General features: G+C 39.0%; 1 protein-coding gene across 1 annotated transcript; it reads right to left on the bottom strand.

Moving 5' to 3' along the window:
• Positions 1 to 243: 243 nt before the first annotated feature.
• Positions 244 to 11597, bottom strand: LOC111795198 (E3 ubiquitin-protein ligase UPL3). The gene is made up of 17 exons (XM_023677489.1): positions 10226 to 11597; positions 9813 to 9923; positions 9569 to 9685; positions 8527 to 8697; positions 8300 to 8452; positions 6809 to 7057; positions 6599 to 6720; positions 5115 to 6522; positions 4595 to 4690; positions 2866 to 4380; positions 2558 to 2782; positions 2375 to 2479; positions 1575 to 1655; positions 1384 to 1452; positions 1144 to 1272; positions 839 to 961; positions 244 to 735 (listed from the first exon to the last, which is right to left on the bottom strand). Exons 1-17 carry the CDS (start codon positions 11072 to 11074, stop codon positions 670 to 672), a joined length of 5589 nt encoding a protein of 1862 aa, XP_023533257.1. The 5' UTR covers positions 11075 to 11597; the 3' UTR covers positions 244 to 669.
• Positions 11598 to 21434: the final 9837 nt, after the last annotated feature.

Genomic DNA, 21434 nt, shown 5'->3' on the forward strand with positions numbered 1-21434 from the left:
GGACAGAATATAAGATAAGATCGCACGTCAACTAGAAGGGAAGAACAAAATACATTAATTATGAGTTTGATTTTTGAACTACCAACCCTCCTCCTTGGGCGAGCCTTAGAAAGACAATAGAAAGGAAGGAAAAAACAGAGGTGCATAAAACAAGCATGCTTGGAAAGATAAGGGTCAGGCCATGTGATACAACAAATGTGAGTATGTTGTAGCCTACTGCTTTGAAGTGAGAAGCAAAAAGAATGCAATGAATATTGAATTTTGATTATTTCCCCTTCCAATCATATTTTATGAGATGCATGTTTACAGCCAATATAACCAAACACCACCACCACCACCACCACCACCACCACCCAGGTGAAGAGGGAATCCAACAGTTCCTACTTATTTACATAATATCCTAAACCTTGGAACTGACACAAAAAGTAGTTCAAAAACTCCCTCTACCTTGTTTTCCTGAAAATCTGGCCAATTGCTCCTCCCCCTATGAAAGAGAGCACAATAAACAACACAATGGTCAAAATATGAATGTACAACTCCAAAAGCAAAGGAAAAGAAGAACTGCTCTCTCTTGACACCCGCTGCCAAAACTATTGCAGACAAACACGATCCGTTGGCCCGAGTATTCCATGTTAATAGTATACACAAGTTGTGGTTAGTCCCAAGAACTCATGACAAATCGAAAGATCCCTGCCCCTCGTTGATCGCGTAGATTAGTTTCTTGTACATTATTTCCTGTTTGCATACAACAATACCGATCATTCATTCACATACCATGTTGGAGTAAACTACACTTTAAAACGTTCTCATCATCAATCAAAGTTTGAATAAGTAGTACCTTGGTTGAGTATGGAGGAAGCTTAAGGTAATTGGCGCACGTCATAACACTAGGCAAATCGTCATCTGCTGATTCGGAAGCCCCTACCCCGCCGGTGGCTGCATTAGTCGCTGTTGACGAGTGCTGCAAGGATAAAAGTGAATAAAAGCTAAGACTCATTGATTCAATGTTGAACAAATAAAGCAAATTCATCATTACGAGCTTCTAAAACACACACAAGCCACAACCAGGCCAACAGTGTTTAGAAACTTAAAAGACGTTTCTGTGAATATAATATCAAGTATAAACTATTCCTTCATACAAACCTTTCTCACAATAGTCAATTTTGGGTTCAACACTGCAAGGCCTCCTGGTGGAAGCCTAGGTGCACCTGTTACGAACTGGCAGAAAGCTCGCTGCTGCTCTGGTGTGAATTCGCCCATAATCTCGAGAAACTACGAACGCCATAAGAGAACATACGAGGATCACGTATTCCATAACAGAATATATGAGCACCACGCATCAATAAATCATGCTATTCTGAAGTTATGGAAAAAAGAACTCACATTGACTATTGCAGGACTCTTGGCGGTGTATCCATGATCGAATTTAATATGATCGGCAAGAGTGTCAGCCTAAAAAACACGACGTAATATTACTATTGTTTTGACAAGCAAATTACAACAAAATAACATAAGAACTCCAAAACCAGCTTTTTAGTAGTAGGTCGGTCTAACATGAAAATTTCGCAGTTTACCTTCCACAATTCTCTACGACCACATAGCAAATGGTCCAACTCGTGGGGAATAAATATGCGTAATGCCGATATGTCAAAAACCTGTATTTCAAACATCAAGAATCAAAAATAGGGAAAGGACGAAGACAACACATGCACATTTAAAGATGGGGGAAAAGAAAAAATATGCAGAAGCTGTAGTTTATATATTAATATGCAAGTTCAGAACTCCCAATTCCCGTTGATCAATGATTAAAAACATTGGGTAATAGTCCATCACTGGTTTGAATCCCGCACCCAAGTTGCTTTGTCACAAACATAATAAAAAGCCAATAATAAAATATATCAAGACCAATAATAAAACATATCGAGACCAATGTCACAAATTACAAATGACAAATAACGACAATATTTTTCCCAGTGAATACAGTACCATAGGCAACAAAAGAGCGCTCGAAGCCTATATTCAGAAAGCTAAAAATTAGAATTAGTATATGAACATAGACAAATAAATCATAAGGGGAGACACGATTGATTAATCAGTGTAAGGTAGGAAAAGCAATAAAAATTGAAGCCAAGAAAGTTATAATGTCATACTATAGTCCACAAGTGCACAAAGCATGCAATTCATCATCTATTTACTGTGGAATCCCCCAATTCAGTAGGTTTGTTGAGACCAATACGAGGCTTCACAACATCGTAGTTTGAAGACTAGAGAGATATTTCTACCTCGGTAAGTGTCTAAAAGGTCGTTTAATAGCCCATCTTAATGGAACTTTACAATACCACATTAAAGAAAAAAATATCATTGGTAGAGTTACCTGATTGAATCCTGCAGTAAATGCTTCCATTTGTCGCATTATGCCAGTCTTAACAGTGGCATCTAATACAAGGGATATGTATTCCTCCAAGTTGTGAATATTAACCTGAAAATGTATCTAATGTTAAAAAGTCTATTTAACCATGACAATGGGAGATGGATAACTAAAGTTTTTATAATATACAGTTTCATCTCCTGGCTTCAAAACATAGTCCGGATAACCAGGTAGTGTAAAATCCAAGGAGAGATCTTCTACTGCAACCCCGCGGAAGGACAAGTTGGAAATTGTATTTTCATTATCACCATTGGTCGATTCTAAAAGATGTTTCCGACGAACAAGAGCCTGCAATTCTTGTAAATTCTTCCCTAGCTCAGGGTCAAATGAGAGGACATCATGTAAATCAAGATCCTGAAAATTAAAATTCGCTTAAAATTAATAAATAAGCAAAATTTAAGAATGAAAAAAGAAGGCATATCATGCAACTGACTTACTTGACCAAGAACAAGCTTATAAAATGCTGTTGAGAGTGGTAGATCCAATAGTCTTCCATCTTGCAGACCTTTGGCCATCGCACGACCAACAAGCCGGAAATATTCAATAACCTTCGAAAATTGGCTGCCCTCGGAAGAATTGGCATTTGGTGGCCAAGGTCGTGGGAATAACCCAAGAGGAGATTGGATGATATCAGTATTGGCATCTTTAGCCTTTCCAAGCTGCTCATCTTCACTACTTTCGATCGACTCTTGTAAAGAATTAGACCTCCACATCCCAAGTCCAGCCCTCTGCAACTCATGACTTAAAAGTGTGTAGAATTCAAGGGTAGGACCTAATCCAGTTCCCACTTCGCCAAAATATTCTACTTCAAGGACGGCCTTTTGGCTAGAATACATCTCCATAACTTTTGCAGCAGAATCCAATATTCGATTACGTGAGACACGAACTTTTTGGCGCTGCAATCTTCCAACCCTTACCTCTCGCTCATTTACTGTTCCTTGACCATCAGCTCCTTGTTGCTGATGTAGACGATATAATGCACGTGACAGCCCAAATGCAGTTGAAAAGAAATACTGTCGCCGGGTCTCAAAAGGAAACAAGAATGGACATGCCTTAGTCAATTGGTAACACCACGAAGGGAGGCTCCCACTGCATAATGCAAGAGCATCCTGAATTTGTCGAGCCAATTTGGGAGTAAGCTTACTATTGATGAATTCCTCATGAGGAACCTTTCCACCAATTCCACCCAACTCATTAAGTGTAGAGATCTTTCCCTCTGCAAAATGATCAGAGACTATTTGTGCCCTTAAGCGTGGAGCAAGCTGATTCAATCCCTCCAGTACATGCAGTAAAGATAATATATCATATGTAGGATTAGATTTGTCCAAATCACATGGAAGTTTTCCTTGTAAAATACTGTCTAGAAGTGACATTTGATGGAACTGAGACTCTGAATTTGAACTGGAAGTTGATACACATTTGGTAGATTTAGATTTAGAGGAGCTTGATTCCCCAGCTAAAGCCCTCTCGCATTGATTATCTGACCTCTGATATGTGATGGTATATATATCACCCCATAAACCGCTCCCATCATTAGATAAGAAGTCACTGCCAGTACCAGCAAACCTCTCATCATCATCCTCGTTCAATACAAGCTGCCGTTGAACAGCTTGGTATATTGTCAAATGTCTATCAAGCTGCTTCTCACCAGAAGAAAAGACTAATTTTGGGTCATCATTGGAGCCACCAAAGAGAGGACGTCCCTGTTGATCCCGACTTCCATGGAAAGCCCTGCCATTAGCTGATCCAAGCCCAGCCATAGCAGCAGCAGCAAATGACATACCTCCCCTTGAACCCCTGACTGCAGCCGCTCTACTGACAGAGCCAAAAGCTGAATGAATCTGGCTATCACTTGTAGCTGGACCAGCATCACCATCTTCAACTGCGTCACCCAATTTGACATCATGCACCTTTTCAGGCATACAAACAGGAAGAGAGTCATCCTGCAGCACCTGAATTGAAAGAACCAAGAAGCATGAAGAAAAATCAGTCAAGTAGATTAACATGCAGATCTCACCTCTCTGTGAAAAGTAATAAGATTATATGAAAGAAACTTTAAAAAAAAAGTTGAACATATAAAGTGATTTCATTGCAATGTCAATGAAAAGAAGACTTGTATAAACGCATCAAGTTGTGGTAAAAAAGAAAAAGAATAAAATTGTATACATCATCTTGGTCATCATCTTCATCATCAGAAATATCATCATCCTCAATCACTAAAGAATCATCAATCTGGATGGAGGACAGGTCCAATTCTTCATCCTACGAAGTATAAGAAACATACCATCAAAATCAGATTATCAAATTGACATGTACTAAATCTTTGTAAATGGTCCTTTTTTTTTTTCACTTTAAGTGTGAAGGAGGAAACGAAAAGGGGATACTCCTACACGCTAAAGCTAGAGTAGTGGTAATGCATCTACATACCCATGATCTAAAGCATATCACTTCTTCTTATGCAAATCATAACGTATGAAGGTGTTTGCAGCAATAGAATGTAATCGTAAACTAAATCTTTGCTGTAATTCCAAAATAGTATACTTTTTAATAAAAAAACGAATCAACAGAAAGAAGACTGTTTCAGAACCCCATTTAAATTTGTCATCTACTCCTAGACTTACAATAGTATTGTGTCATCTTTGGATTATTGATTTATATTATTCCCCCGGTTGAGAAAAAAAAATACCTCAGAAGTGGTCTCTCCATTTGCAGGCTTCATTTGGGCATCCTTGTTCACAGCTGATCTTCTACGGGTAGAATTTCTAGTTTGTAGGCCTCTCTTCTCCTCCCAAGCAGGCTTTAGAATAGCTTTCCCCTTCCCCTTTGAAGTGTTTTTCTCCTGTGAAGATTCCTTCCCTGCTCTTTCTCCAATAGTCATCGACCATCTGTGCCTAGTAGGGTAACGGCGAGTGGTTGAACTAGGAGTTGAAGCAACAGTTCCTGTCGGGGTTGTTCCTGAATCCGAGTTTGCAGCAGATGATGCTGAAGGTTTTTGACCAGATTCACTTCTCTGAACTCTAGGCCACAGAAATTCTTCTACAGCTGCTAAACTTGCCAATGGATCAATCAGAACAATATTTGATGAATAATCACGAAGTGATTTTTCTCCTTGGGCTCGACACAGTCGTAACTTAAATGGCTGAGATAATACACTTAGCCCAGAGGAAAGACGTGCACTACCATTGGATGATCTAGAAGAATGGCTCAAGACAACGGGAAAACGCTCCAAAGAGGACAAAGCACTCTGTAGCTTTTGAACTAAGACTGTCATAGGAGCTACTGTTCCCACATTAATGCTTGTAGGAAGGGCAACAGAAATAAATGATTTAAATCTTTTAAGTACTTGTCGCCGAAGCTTGGGCAACTCAGCTTCCGAAATTCTTCCTTTAGAGAAGTATCCACAGGAAAAGTAGTTAAGCAGAACTCCAACAACGCCACTACCAATAAATTCAAATGTGGAAACACCATCATCTTTTCCCAATTCAATTAGCATTTCAGATATTACACCAGTTAAACACTCTTCCTTATTAGTAATAATATCATCTTGGCGAGACCCTGAAGCTTTTGACTTCCCTTTTGATTTAGTCTTCTGATCATCAATACCAGTACTCAACTTGACACACAGATTTTTCAGACGTAAGAGATCATCCGTAACTCCAACTTCAACATCTCCCGGATCTAAAGGGAAGTACTTGGTTTTAAAAGCATTGGCATAGGCACTCACAGCAGTTCGGAGATTAGAATTAACTGATGGAGCCTCCACTGAACCCTGTGGAACACCACTACCAGAAACAGGATTCTTGTTTTCATCCAGTGAACTTCCATCCAGATTCATATTTCCACTGCGCCTTCTATAACGTCGAGTGCGTGATGAAGTTCCAGATGCAGAGTTGTTATTCTTCTCAACGGAAGCAGCTTGGGAAGCAGAATTTTGGTTATCGGCTAAGATAAGCTGGTCAACAGCATAAACAACACCCTCTCGAAGAAACATCTTGGAAAATGTTTCAGGAAGCTTTTCCATAAGAATCTCAGCAATTTGGAGAGCAGGAATCAATATGTGTGGATCTTTCCACGCCAAAACACCAGCTAGAAAACTAAATCAAGAAATGAAAAATTCAGTGCCACAACAAAAGCAAGCATAGAAATCTTATGCAGACTGAAGTTAACTACCTTGCTATATTAGTCACATTCAATAGCGATTGTATCATCTCTGGAGTGCTGAAATACATCAATTTTCCAATTCCTGAGAGACATTTATGACGTACTGGACCATTCACACTGGACCCATAGATCTATTTGACCAAAGAGCACAATTTCAGTACTAACTGAACCAGAAAAGATCTCTAAGGCTCTAAAAAAAGTACAATATTCTATACAGACCTGTATTAAAATAGGAAGGAGATCCATTCCAAACTGATGTAGGAGCTCGGGCTGATCCTTTAAGAGTTTCTCACGAGCTGAAACCTCAGGGGCACCAGCAGTTGGATCTTCATCTTTCACAGAACCACTAGTAGAAGGCTTCTTGACGACAGGTCCTTTCACAAACGAATTAAAGTTGGGCGGAAAAGTAATGGTTCCTTGAGGCAGAGGGGGTAGAAGCTCATTTGCCAAGTTGACTATCTCAAAAATCTGAACATTGAATAGTAATCAAACTGTTAGAGGACAGGAAAAGACGTTAAACTCTCGACAATTTCCTAAATAAGAAACATAATGACCTCCAATATAAGGTATTAGAGTACAACAGATAACTGTTGACGAAAAACAGAAGAAGATGGCAATTTACATTTTTTTAGTCACCAAACTATTTCAAGGAAATAAAAAGAGATTTACATTCAACCACATTTACCAAGATCCTGGACTCTTATCTGGCAACCCTTACCATACCACTAGTCTTATTGCTTGAACCAAATTAGTTTCCCAATGCTTGCTAACAATGATTTATCATTAGATTCAAAATATGTCCAGCACGCTTCTGATTCAGTTATTACAAAATAAGAAGTAATCATATCCCTAAAAGCATTAACAACAACAACCATTGCTGTAGATCAAGTATCTTCAAAAGAAAAAAAAAATGATAATGGCCACCTCAACAGTACCAACTTTAAAAACACAATCATGTGAACAAATAATACAAAATAAGAATCTAACAATTTATATATTCATATAATGCTTTGAAGATACATATTTTAATTTAGTTTTACATTCCACCTTTCAATTCTATTGATATTTCAAAAATGTTCTTCCCACTACCAAGACCATAAGACTCAGTTTCATGAATTGATTTGGAAATCTCAAATGCATTTCCATTATATCTCATTTTCCTTCGTTTCTTTTTGAAAATGAACACCTTTTATCAAATAAAAAGAAGAGATACAATAGAGGACAAGAAAGCACTCCAGTTGGCACAAATAATATTGACGTGGTAATTACAATTTCTTTTTTTAAAATATAAATGAGTCTCCATGCTAGCATGCATGCCCTCGACTCCTCTTACAAGGTTCGGTATTTCATCCAAAAAAAAAAAAGTGGTTGAAGAAAATTCCTTATCCAGGATGGGAATATAATATCTTTCTAGGAAGACGGATGGGCTACTCGTATTCACTTAAATTGACTTACCCAAGAAACTGAACTATTTTCAAGGAAAAAAAATTAGTAACTGAGGCTTGGAATTGAGAAAAAATTTTAAAAATAAAAAGATTTGAAGAATATGAGGTAAAGGGATGTGCTAGTCACATCACAAATGAGAATTAAACTTCTACGGTTAGAGTACAAATGAGACGAAAAACCCAAAGGAACGACAAGAGTTGTTGTCCCAAGGAAAATGATTACCAACTATCGAGTATGATGACCTTGAAAATTAGCAGAACCTACCTGCTCTTGTGGTCTATTTAATGCAGGTGAATTGGTAGACACACCAGAACCAGACAGTATATCTTTAAGAATCCCACTGATCCCAAGAAGCAGCAAAGTTTTTGCACCTAAGGCAGACCCACTTGCACAAGTGGAAAGAAGTCGGATTAATCCCTGCATAATTGTGAAAATACAATCAGATCCTCAATCAAATAACCGTCAGAATATGAAAGGGATATAGAACTTACAGTATAAGTAGCTGAGCTGAGACTTGACTGTCCACCTCCGGTGCTACTAGTGGAAATAAGTGAGGCAGCTTGCGTAACAAGTCCATGATTACATAGTTCATCTAATTTATCTGGAGATGATGCAAAGGCCTCAGCAATACGAGTCAAACAAACAGAAGCATGCTCCAACACCTACCAACAAGAAAGTCAGATGGATGAAGAAACAAGAAGACTATCTCACATTTGCTGACTGTTTTTCCTTAAAAAACAAGAACAAACAACCATGTCGCAGAAAAAATAGGCCTAGAACCCAAAAATAACCTCCAAAATCTTCAAGGAGTGAAAGTCAATTGTCATAAATAGAAGAAAATAAACAGTAAAAAGGAACATTACAAATAGGTTTGATGGCAGAAACTCACAAAGTGTAACAGCCCAAGCCCATCGCTAGCAGATATTATCCTCTTTGGGCTTTCCCTTTCCGGCTTCCCCTCAAGGTTTTTAAAACGCATCTGCTAGGGAGAGGTTTCCACACCCTTATAAAGGGTGTTTCGTTCTCCTCCCCAATCGATGTGGGATCTCACAATCCACCCCACTTCAAGGCCCAACGTCCTCGCTGGCACTCGTTCCTTTCTCTAATTGATGTGAACCCCACCAAATTTCGAGGCCCAGCGTCCTTACTAGCAAACCGTCTCGTGTCTACCCCCACTTCGGGGAACAGCGTCCTCGCTGGTACATCGCCCGATGTTTGGCTCTGATACCATTCTAAAAGCCCAAGCCCACCGCTAGAAGATATTGTCCTCTTTGGGCATTCCCTTTCGGGCTTCCCCTCAAGGTTTTCAAAACGCATCTGTTAGGGAGAGGTTTCCACACTTTTAAGGGTGTTCCATTCTCCTCCCCAACCGATGTGAGATCTCACCCAAAGAGATGCAAAAATGAGCCAAACCCTCTAGGGAAAACCCCTTTCATTACACTATAACTAAATATACACCATAAAAAGCAACGATTCTATCTACCAAAGAAACCTCCAATCTCAGATTTGTTAGCAGAGACTGCAGCCACTTACCTTTGCATCATGATACTGAAGAAGGTTGGTTAGCAGGGGAACAGCTTCCATCACAAAGTCGGCTGCATCTGAAGGAAGCTTCTTGCACATATTAGCAGCAGTTGACAATGCGACTCGCTATGATACAATTTCAACAAAATTATAATAGTTAACAAGTAATTACAATAACTCCGATGAAAATCAAGTCCAATCTTTGACAGTATCCAAAATCCGCGAAGCAGTAGGGTCAACTACCATCAGTTACCTGAACTCCTGTGGAGAAGAAATCTAAATATGAAAGCACAGCCATAAGAGCACCAGCACGCAGGCAGGCAGTAGGGTGTTCCTGGGATATCTTCTTCAAAGCTTGCAGGGACTGTTGATAGAAACTTACTACTATTAGTACCATCATCTCAGACTAGAGAAAACATGAACTTATGGAATTTTGATGCATAACATACAAGGTGCATGAAACCATCATACAAGCAAAGAATACATATCAGTTATTAAAAAGAGACAAGACGAAACGAGACAAAACTGTATAATCTACTAGCCAACATCCAGTCTCATTTCCTCATGATCACCAAACTGTACAAGACAAGTTCGATCGCAATTGCTACCAATTTCAATTTGTACTCCCATGTTTAACAAGGACTAAGACGAATGTGAAGAACAAACCTGTTCAGCTAAGTCCATGTATTCTATAGTTAGCAATCTCGCACAGAAGCAGGAAACAGCACCATAATGAACGACAGCAGCACATGATGAAGGCAGGACATCACACAGATGGGTTAGTGCCCTGGCCGCTAGAAGCATTATATCTGGATTGCTTTCGTGATTAAGTAACCCGACAAGGACAGGGACAAAGGAATCTACAGAGAAGGTACTTAGAGATTCCTCGGTGCCGATTGAGAGCATCTCACAAAGTTGTGTCAATGCCTCAACTTGCCTCCCTTCTTCTCCATCCGCTCTCAACCCAGACAAGATCTTCTTAAGCCGTCCTCTCTGCTGTGAGGAAGAAGCCGATGCAATTGCAGAAGAAGGAAGTAAATCATCCAGTCCAGCACCGAGTTTCCTCAAAAGTCCTTGAAGGGCGCTACTTGCCGTGGATAAATTATGCTGCAAGACTCCCATCCCTCCTTCACTGTCGTTATCGTCATCCTCTCCACCGCCACTGCCTTCAATATTAAGCCCAAAGCTTTGCTCCGCATTTTTTTCTCTATCCCCAATTCTAACCTCGTGTTCTTTCTCCTTTCCCTTATCCGAATTTTCTTTATCAGAGTTCTTCCCTCGACGGCGTGACCCCGATGATTCATTGGTGGAGTCCATTGGAGTACTGGTGGCAGACGGTTCTTGGGTTCGAGTAGAGCGAGAACGCGTTGAGATCGAAAGAGTAGGTGCAGCAAGATTCAATGAGGAAGTACCAGAGAGACGAGCGCGCTTGGTAGAACGAGTAGTAGGACCAGAAGACGAAGAAGAAGGGGCTGCTGAGGAGGCCTCCGCCCGCTTTCTGCTCCGAGTTTCCATACAAAAACCCAAACCCTCAAATCGACGAGTCGCTCGCCACCGAGCGCCGATCACCCAGTTCTTGATTCGAATTTATTACGCATCTGACTAGCACCAAATTAAAATTTCAAAAAATAAATTAACAGCGAACTAGCTGAAACCAGCTACCTCCTGACAGAAGCCCCCAATTCGAAAACCCTAGATTCCCCTTAACCCAATACAAATTAAGAATGTGGAATCCACACCCCCAGAAACAATAATTCACGAATTGCTCATAAACCCTTCAGAGCATAGAAAGTAAAGAAATCAAAAACCAAATTTCACCACCTAGAACATGGCGGCCATGGAAATGTCAAGGAGAAATCGGAGAAACGCCGGTGATTGGATTGAAGCCTTTCCCAGCGTTTGAAATCTGAGTTCAAGATTGAGAATTACATAACAAAGATGTCCCCTGAAGGAATGGAGAAGGGGGAAATTAATGGGAAAGCCCTAGGGGGACGAAGAAAACGTAGAACAGGAAACGGGAACTAATCTTCCTATTATAGTACAGTGTGCTTGCTTTGGAAAGTAATTTTCTTTTTCTTTTTCTTTTTCTTTTTATTTTCATGAAAAATATAATTTTTATTTATTTAATTTCTTGTATGATGGTGACAGAATGAGCTTAAACATTTTGTCTGCATGCCGGTAATGGGGACTTCCACCAGATTATACCACCTCCCACCGCCTTGTTCCGCCGCCGACGTCGGAAAACCCCTTCAAAACTGCCACCTGTATTTCCAAAATTATAAAAAAAAATATCCCCAAACTTTCATCCTCCTTTAATTATATATTTAAACTTTAAAATACATATATTAAAATTCATGATATTTAAAGTTTATTGAAAAAAAAAAACCCTTATAAGAATGTAGTGAAACATTACATTAAAGTGATAAAAATAAACTTCTAGGGCATTTTTGAACACGCCATGTACAACTATCCCATATGGTGTAGATGATGAAGAACGGGAGATAAGTGAACGGTGAGTAAGTCTCTTGTTAGTTTTTTTTTTTTTTTTTTTTTTTTTGTAGTTCTATGGGGACTCATTATTCGGTCGGTTTTGTGGAGTTTCACAACAGGGTTTTTTGGTATGTGAGTCATACACAAAATTTGACGAAGCTCAAACATTCGTTGGTCGTAAATCGACAAATTTGACAACTTATAGTCGATGTAGGGTTGCGAGATTTGACATTGCACGTTGAACCTTGGCTTGAGACAGTGGAGGATGTGGGTGTAGGTGACCACGAGCAACGTTGCACCTACGATAGGTAAACATTGCACGATGCGCTACAGTAGTTGTAGAAGTTATCAAGTCTCGAACATTGTTGCATTGTTTTTATTAATGTAATGGAAACTAACAACACCAACCACGTCGATAAACTAGTACAATGAGATTATTTTATTATTATCTAAAATGATATCACGTTTGTACTTTGTTCTACAACGTCGATTTATATGCAACTCACTTCTTATTCTCGTGTCAATAACAACTTTGTGCTTCATCGAGTTAATCGACGATAACAACTGTAACACTCATCAAAGAATCACTAAATGTCGTAGCAAGAAAAAGATATTATCATTAGATTTAGGTTTACACGTACTTGTTGGATTCATGTCGTTATGGTTTGAATTCCACTAACCAAGATGTTCACTCCTATCTAGGTCAAAATCACAACATGACGTAATCGAGACACCATCAAAGAAAATTTACTGTCAAATTTAGATGATTGAATCTCAATTTATTTAAGAAAAAATAAACCGTAAAATTTATACTCAGTTAAAATTTATAGTTTATAATTTTATAAATTAAAAACATTATTTATATACGAGAATTTTAATTAATCTTAGAGGATAAATATTTACATTTAAATTTTTAAAAATTAAATTTACAATTTTTTATTTAAAAATATTTTAAGAAAGAAATAAGCAAAAAATAAATAAATTGGAAAATGACACGTTTGCTAACAGGCAATAACTTCCTTATTACCGTTATTTGACAGTTATCGAGCTGGCCCCACCCATAGTTATGGTCTTCTAACGCTCGCCAACGTGGAGTCCTTAAAATTCGCCACGTTTCTCACAATCTGACGTCATCTTGCGCTTTTTGAGAAAATTATTTCAGTATTCAAATTAGAACAACCCATGGGCTAATTTTAATAATTAATTAAATAAATAATAAATAGAAAAGTGTAATATTTGGACAGTTGTTGAATAATCCTCCAAATTGTTTAATAAATAATTTTTTAAATTTTTAAAAATTATATTATTTTTTACACGTGTAGGCATTTCTTCAACTCAATCTCTCTGTTTTTTACACGTGTTTCGGTGGATTAGCAAATAAGAAAAACAATCCCCTTCGTAAGAAGCTTACAATTCCTCGCCGGCGAGAGGGCGTCTGAAGCGGGCCGTTACCGAATATTCCGGCTCCGACACGGCAGTAAACGGCTGGTTAGGCGGCGAAAGGGAGGTTTCTGATGGGTTTTCTGAACGCCATTTGGAGCATTTCCGGATTCTTTGTCGGAATTTCAGGTAAATATTCGAGGGTTTTTTGTTTGATGTCTGAAATTTCGGAAAAAATAAGGTAATTATAAGTAAGATTAATGTTATTGATTGATAATCTCATATGTTTTTGTGATTAAGGAATATAATTACTTTATTTATCGTAAATTTAATCCTGTGAAGTTCTTGGAATTAATGTCTGATAAATTAGATCTATGGCAGTTTATGGGTATATTTGAAAACGTAAGGACTTAAACTATCAGAGCATTAGGCTTTTTTCTAGAATTGTAAGGGGAATTTGACTGGTCCGGTATCGTAGCACTAAGTTATAGGTCGTATGGACGGTTTCTAGATAGAGAGTCGTAGAGTTCTGTGTAGCCCGACTCACTTAACGCCTCGTTGCAGCGAGGTAAGTAGTTAAAACATGAGTAGCTAGGGATCTTGTGGTTAAATGGGTGCTTGGGTTATATATCGTATCGTGATAGCAGTTGAATTGTACGTCTAGTCATTGTTTTGTTAGAGATGAATCTTTGGGAGCATTTTGTTCCGTTGGTGTGAGATCCCACTTCGGTTGGAGATGGGTACGAAACATTTCTGTTAAGAGTCTGGAAACCTTTCCCTAGTGGACGCTTTTCAAAACCTTGAGGGGAAGCTCGGAAGAGGAAGTCCAAATAGAATAATATCTACTAGCGGTAGGCTCGGGCTGTTACAAATGGTATCAGAGCTAGATATTGGACGGTGTGCCAGCGAGGACGCTGGGCACCCAAGGAGGTGGATTGTGAGATCCCACATCGGGTGGAGAGGGGTACAAAACATTCCTTATAAAGATTTGGAAACCTTTCCCTAGTGGACGAGTTTTTAAACCTTTAAGGAAACCCAAAAAGGACAATATTTGCTAGCGGTGGGCTTGGACGGTTACAGTTGGTGTATCACATTAGTGGTAACTCATTGAGAAATATGTCTAGAAACTCATTTACGGTTGGAACTGAGGTAATATCGGTTGAAGATTGTTGGGAGAGGAGTCCTACATCGACTAGTTTATTAGTTTAGAACTCTGAGAAAGCTCTTTGACGTTGACCCCCTAAATCGAGTACTCTTTCTCGAGAGAGGTTGAAATATGGTTTATCTTTTGTGGCGATTAATGTTGGCATGATGCTCTGCCAACCGCTCCATTCCTAGAATGACATCGAAGTCACTCATAGCCTTGGGTCTGCTTTGCGCCACCCTTACTCTTCTTGTTCAACCCCGATGGTCGACTAGGATTTGTGGTTCTCTTGTTCGGGCCGTTTGTTATACAACGCCCAGTCTAGCCACAACCATAGCAGCTATCAATTCCAGCTCTGTACTGGCCTATGTGGCTTCTTCCACATTGTTTGCAAGCATGCCTTTCCTCACATTGTGGCAGTTGTTGGTCTGGTTGGTTCCGAGACGCTCGCTGCTGCGATCCCGAAGAACCACGATCAAACTTCCTCTTATTCCTCCATCTATCTCAACCACCAAATCTTCTAAAAGCACTATGGGTGTGCATATCTACGAGTATAGCCAATTCCTATACTTAAAGATAGTCGATTGACTCTAGCCAAGACTCGACTGCTGTAGGATCCACAGCTTGCCAATCGAACTGCAGTGGTTCGTACTCCCTGAAGTTCCCTAGATATCTAAATTCTTCAAACATGCAAATTCTGGCCTACTTGTCTAGCCACAATAGTCTCTAGAGCTTTGCCAACTTGGTTAGCCATAGTAGTCCGGACCATACAGCTTACCTAGCTAGCCATAATATTCTCGACCGCTTGCGTTCATAGCCACTCATAACTTTTCAACAACTAGCCCTAACGAGACTCTTACAAAACCACTAATCCTTAAAACGCGTTAACAAGGTTGACATTTTGCTAGAAGTGATATTGAAATCGGATAAAAAAACTGGCAAACAGAGGTCAAACGGGTGAAAACAACCTATCTCACGTGCCTATCTTCGTCCTCCCCCACGTGTTTTTTGCATTTGTTTCCTCTTCGGTTTCAAACTCGGTTTTTCCCTTTTTCCCTCTTGTCAACAATTCAACTTGGTTCCTTCATCAAAATTGAATAGGACAATTCTAATGTCTCGGGAATCATATGAACGGTCAACTACACAAAGAAATTCTACTTAACTTTGTTCTTAACAGGTATGAAAGTACCTGCAATTCTATGTTGAGTTCGTTTGCTCGAACAGGTCTCAGAGCTTTCACGAATCTGGATATGTTTACAAGGTCTAAATGGGGTCCGAGACAGAAATGATATACATTTTTCACTTCAGTCCTCTTCGATTCTCGTAAAAATAGATGAGGAATTTCGTGAGAATGAAGATTAAAATAGGAGGCAAAGACGAAGATGGGAAAGACTTGTGGAGATCTCTGTTGACGATAAGTTACCTTCAAAGAAGAGGTCTGTGAAACACAACAACTTGAACCCTGAAACGAAACAGGGAGTTCGAGTTAGCCAGCCATTAAAGGTCCGGAATCTCAAGCCTTAGAGTAGTCCAAAACCATTTACTAGGTTGTTGAATCAAACTTCTTAGGATTTTGATATGTCCTAAAGGAATGTTTGGGGTATGTAGATATCAGCCTGTCGGATGTGATGGTCAACACAAAGCAGTCCAGGTTGAGCTGCAATGAAGAACTTGTTCCTACAACAACTCAACCCTTGGCTTCTTCTCGAGCACAATATAACTCAACCCTTGAAACATACTATAGGTTCGGGTGGCCTATAAAAGTGTAGGGTGTCGGAGATGGCTTTCTCATCCTCGACCTCACTCTCCATGTTTCAAAATTTTCGTTAAATTTTACCGAAAAAGTAAACCAGACAGAAAATGGGATAGAGGAAAGGAGAATACATTTCCTTCCCCAGCTCTCTTTAGCTCACGAACAATTTTTTTCTTTCCACTTTCTTCTTATTCTCTGCTTAAACGGAGATTTCTCGCTTCCTTTAGGATTACTCCCAGTGGGCTCTCCATCTCCGGGAAAGAATGGACATTCTTATAAACAGTAGTTTCCTCTCTCGTCGAAAGCATTCCGATGGTTTGTTATGGCGTAGTAAAAGTTAAGAGTTTAGATAGCACAATGAGTCTCGGGTCTAGGGTTTCTAAGTCGATCCTTACTAAATCAAATTGGTTGGCTTGACCGAGCCAGTTACCTCAAACCACCTGTTGTCGACCGAGAGCTTAATTTTCCCATGGTTTGGTCTAGACCCTTCTTGCATGTCGGGCTCGTGTAAGTATTTTTATTCTCATAACACTAACAAAACCTATCGGTAACGCGCAAATCACATTGCGTCGTGGAAGTAAGTCGAGCATTATGTGTATTATTTTATGGAGGGGTCAAGGGCATTGGCATGTGGATGTTGTGAAATAAAGTGGGTCAAAAAATGTGGGCATCCCAATCTCCAAACATTGCACCTTTTGTCGCCGCGGTTGGTGCTGTGCTCACAGCCTTTGTTGTTCCCCCCTTCATGTCTTCCACATTCAGCTTTTCTATGCCCTCCTCTTCAATATTTCATCAATTTTCCTTTCATTTTCATTTTTTTTGACTTTAACAACATTTTAATCTTAAACTTTTAGTTTTCTCGAGTCCAATTACGTTCTTATTCCTAAAGTCAAACTACAAACTTATCTGACTAGCTCGGTTGAACAAATACTAAGATCTATTAGGGATGTGTGAGATCCTACATCGGTTGAAGAGGGGAACAAAACATTCCTTATAAGAGTGTGGAAACCTCTCCCTAGTAGATGCGTTTGTTGAATGCGATACGTAACGGGCCAAAGTAGATGTGTCAATGAGGATTTTGACCCTTAAGAGGGTGGATTGTGAGATCTCACATCGGTTGGAGAGTGAAACGAAACACTCCTTATAAGGGTGTGGAAACCTCTCCCTAGTAGATGCATTTTAAAACTGTGAGATTGACGGTGATACGTAATGGGTCAAAACGGACAATATCTGCTAGCGGTAAGCTTAAGACGAAGAAAATCGAGATCTAGGGAGATCTATAATTAATTGTCTCACTCAGAAATCAATCATATTGATATTACAAAATAATTATTAAAAAAAAAAAAAAAATTAAAGGCTTATCTACCATGGTGGGGCCAGTCCCTTATATTCTTGCTTTTGGAAGGGGTAGGTGCCCCACATGTGGAGGACAGCCAAAGAGGTAGGTAAGGCCTTTGAGGATCACTTTGATTGGTCTTTTTCAATACCCTTTTGCACATGACTTCCACGTGCTCATGTGCTGGCCTTACTCCTATATTAATATTAATATTAATCAACCCACCTATTAATCTTTTGTTTTTGACTTTTATTTATATATATAAATTTTATCCATTGATTTCGAGCTCGAGCTCGACGTTTTGTTCTTATGATCCAATCAAATTTATAAAATATCTCGATTTCGAAGCTATTGAATAGGAACCCAGATATCAAATTGAGCTCAGAGGAACTGATAGACTCGAAAGAGCAATATGACGTTTTTGAGAGAGACAACTCCACCATGAATCCAAATGAACGGAGTAAAAATCAAGCATAAGACTATTGGTAGTCTTATGATAGATAACCTATTTAGGTTATCACTACTGGAAGGTACAATCCCTGTTCGTAGGTATTTAGGTTAGCTAGTTTATTGATCGGTATCTCTCTATTTAGTCATCGGCTCACACACGTCTACATTGCATGATAACCTATTTTCGAACTAAATATCAAATTTTGCGTTCACACGATGCTATATAGGGTATCTGTTAAAACAAAATATGACAAGTTTTACCTCGAGGAACGGAAAAAACCCTAAAAAATAGGGTGGGGTAGTGTGTTGTTTCCTTGTGTAGCAAAAGGCATGTGGTGGTGAGGCATTGGAATTGTGTTAACAAGGTTTGGTTGGGGTAGAGAGACATGATGGTGTGGTGGTGAATATTAATTTATAATCAAACATTAGACCTAAATGATTAGGACAAACAACAAGGAAACAGCTTGCCCTCACAAGCTAATCACTTTTCCCATGTCCTTTCAAACATTATCCTTTTATTTTTACGAAAATACGTTTATCTGATAATACATAATTGAAACTTAATTTATCAGATAGGTCTGTAACCCGTACGTGAAAGTTGATGTACTAAAATTGTAATTTACTTTTGGTATTACAGGGGTATTTTTGTAATTTTAAAACGAACGTAGATGAGGCTGAAAGTAAAAAAGGAGCACAAGTTGTGACGTGGGAATAAAGATGATAGCTCTTTCACATATGAATGTAAAGTTGATTTGTTTTGATGGGTTTTGCTTATAACAGGGAAAAGGCGTCCCGAGAATGGTAGGTGAAACCATATAAAGCGTTACACAAGTGGTCATCTTTCTTATTCTCTCCCATACTGATTCTTTTCGTTTAAACATATTTCACTTACCATTTTCGTATTGTCGTCAGTCTTCCTGTTTTAAAACGGATCTACCAGGGAGAGGTTTCCATACCCTTATAAGAAATGCTTCGTTTCACTCTCCAATTAATGAGGGATCTCACAATCCACCCCCATTAGGGGCGAGCGTCCTCGTTGGTACATCGCATGTGTTTGGCTCTAATACCATTTATAACAGTCCAAACCCACAACTAGCAGATATTGTCCATTTTAGCTCGTTATGTATTGTCGTCAGTTTCACCGTTTTAAAAAACGCAACTACTAGGGAGAGGTTTTCACACTCTTATAAGGAGTGTTTCGTTCCACTCTCCAACCGATGTGGGACCTCGCACCATTACTATTCGTGAAACCTAAAGTTTTTGTTCGTTTTTGCTCGTTTTTGCTCGATTCGAGTGTAGAAAGAAACAAAGAATGAATCTCTCTTACCCAACTCATTATACTCATTTTGCACAAACTTGCACCACAAGGGTTTAAAAAAGAAGAAGAAACCAAAGGCCACACAACCACAACCATAACCCACATTCATTATATATCTTTTTTTTTGCTCTTTCTTTCATCATCACACCAAACTCCAAACTCTTCTAGAAACCCTTTTCCCCAACCCTTATTATTATTATTAATGTGCTCTCCCCCCTATTCACCAAAGAAAAAAAAGACCCACAACTACCATACCATCTACAATATTTATTTGCACGAGCGATCACAATTTGTTATCGTGTTCCGAGCATTTCTACCTACCTAATATTTACAAATATTACTCTACATCTCGATTTATCCATCACTGAATCGAGCGTCCCAGCCCCATAATCCCTGTAGTTCGTGATCATTCATCGAAACCCTATTTTGAACAAAACAGTGTCAGAACAACCTGTGTCATTCAATTTCCACATTAGTATGATCTATGTTAACCCCCACCGTGCCACACGATTCTTTCATCATACTAGACATAATCACTCATGTTGTAGGAGATGGCGTACCTATGCCTTTGCCCCTCTGAGCCAGAAACAAAAACCCATTTTGCAGTGACGATCTTTAATCGGGCTGATCTGTTATTGGTCAAGGCGAGTGAGAGGATTGTTACCTTGGTCTGATACCCATAATTCCTATAGTTTGAGAACGAATCATCAAAACCCAGTTTGATTAAAACAGTGAAACGTTTCCACCCACGATCTAAATTCATCTTCACTTCTAATCTATCTGATCTCGAGACTTTTTCGTATTAAAAAAACATAATAAATTACGAGAACCCACTCGAAAAAAAAGTTGATATTTTCCCACTTTTGCTTGTCTAGGATGCAAAGGCCACTAAACAATGTGGGGTGGGGCATGTGTACCAAATAATTGATCAAAAATATAAATGGGGAGTTAGTTCCCTTATGTCATTTATAGAATATATAAGCTGTGAATGTGCATGATAGTACATGCTGTCTGGTGAGTGAAGCAACATTTAGAGACGCAATTAAAATTATTTAATTATTTAATTAAATTAGTATAAAATAATAGTTATTAAAATATTTGAAACTTTAATATATACATATATTTTTTTTTATTATATGATTGAAACTATAATATATATGATCAAAGAGAGAGAGAAAAATAAAGGCCACCACCAGCCATTCCTCTTATCTAACCTATCTCACCAACTCACATCTAGAAGCAATTACCCCTTTTTTAAAAATGAATATATAGTTTAGTTGTAAACCTAAATCGTGTACATTAACCACGGTTAAGTTAACTTATGTTCTATTCGTATAAGTAACTTGTGAGATCCCACATCAGTTGGAGAGAGGAATGAAACATTTTTTTGTAATGGGCCAAAACGGATAATATCCGTTAGCGGTGGACTTAACTGTTAGCCAGACATCGGGTGGTGTGCTAGCGAGGTTGCTAGGCCCCCCAAGAGATGTGGATTGTGAGATCCTGTAACGTTTGGAGATGGGGAAACATTTCTTGTAAGAGTGTGAAAACCTCTCTCTAATAGACGCGTTTAAAACCGTGAGGGATACGTAATGGGCCAAAGTGGACAATATCTACTAGCAGTGAGCTTGAGCTATTACGTAACTAAATCGAGTCTCGTGCTTACGATTTAAGGTACAGAGTGGGCTGGATACACAAATTACCTGAAGTGACACAGCACGTGGAAGCAAAGCCTATTTAGTGGTGCCACGAAATTCATGTACACAACGTGTTTCATGTGTGACTTGTGGACATGGAACTACTGTACGATATACACGAGTTTGTAATGTTCAGCAAAACCCTACTAGCTTCTCTTCCCCTCGTGCCCAATAATTTGTAGCTACTCTTTTAAGTTGTGGTGTTCCTTTATTTGATTATAGTCATATACCGTTACTTTCTTCAATTCTCTCAAATCGTTTTTAAATGTATTTTTTCGCTCACGTTTTCTAAAACATTTCTAGCAAA

Source organism: Cucurbita pepo, chromosome 5 (assembly GCF_057944985.1).
Source record: "Cucurbita pepo subsp. pepo isolate OVF chromosome 5, ASM5794498v1, whole genome shotgun sequence".
Classification (NCBI taxonomy): domain Eukaryota; kingdom Viridiplantae; phylum Streptophyta; class Magnoliopsida; order Cucurbitales; family Cucurbitaceae; genus Cucurbita; species Cucurbita pepo.

Bases quoted from the DNA above. Each gene is read 5' to 3' on its own strand.
- LOC111795198 (XM_023677489.1), bottom strand. From the start codon at position 11,074: ATGGAAACTCGGAGCAGAAAGCGGGCGGAGGCCTCCTCAGCAGCCCCT. The intron at 8,698-9,568 runs GTAAGTGGCTGC...TCTTGTTGGTAG, and splicing joins TTCAGTATCATGATGCAAAG to GTGTTGGAGCATGCTTCTGT. The intron at 8,453-8,526 runs GTAAGTTCTATA...ACAATTATGCAG, and splicing joins TCAGCTCAGCTACTTATACT to GGATTAATCCGACTTCTTTC.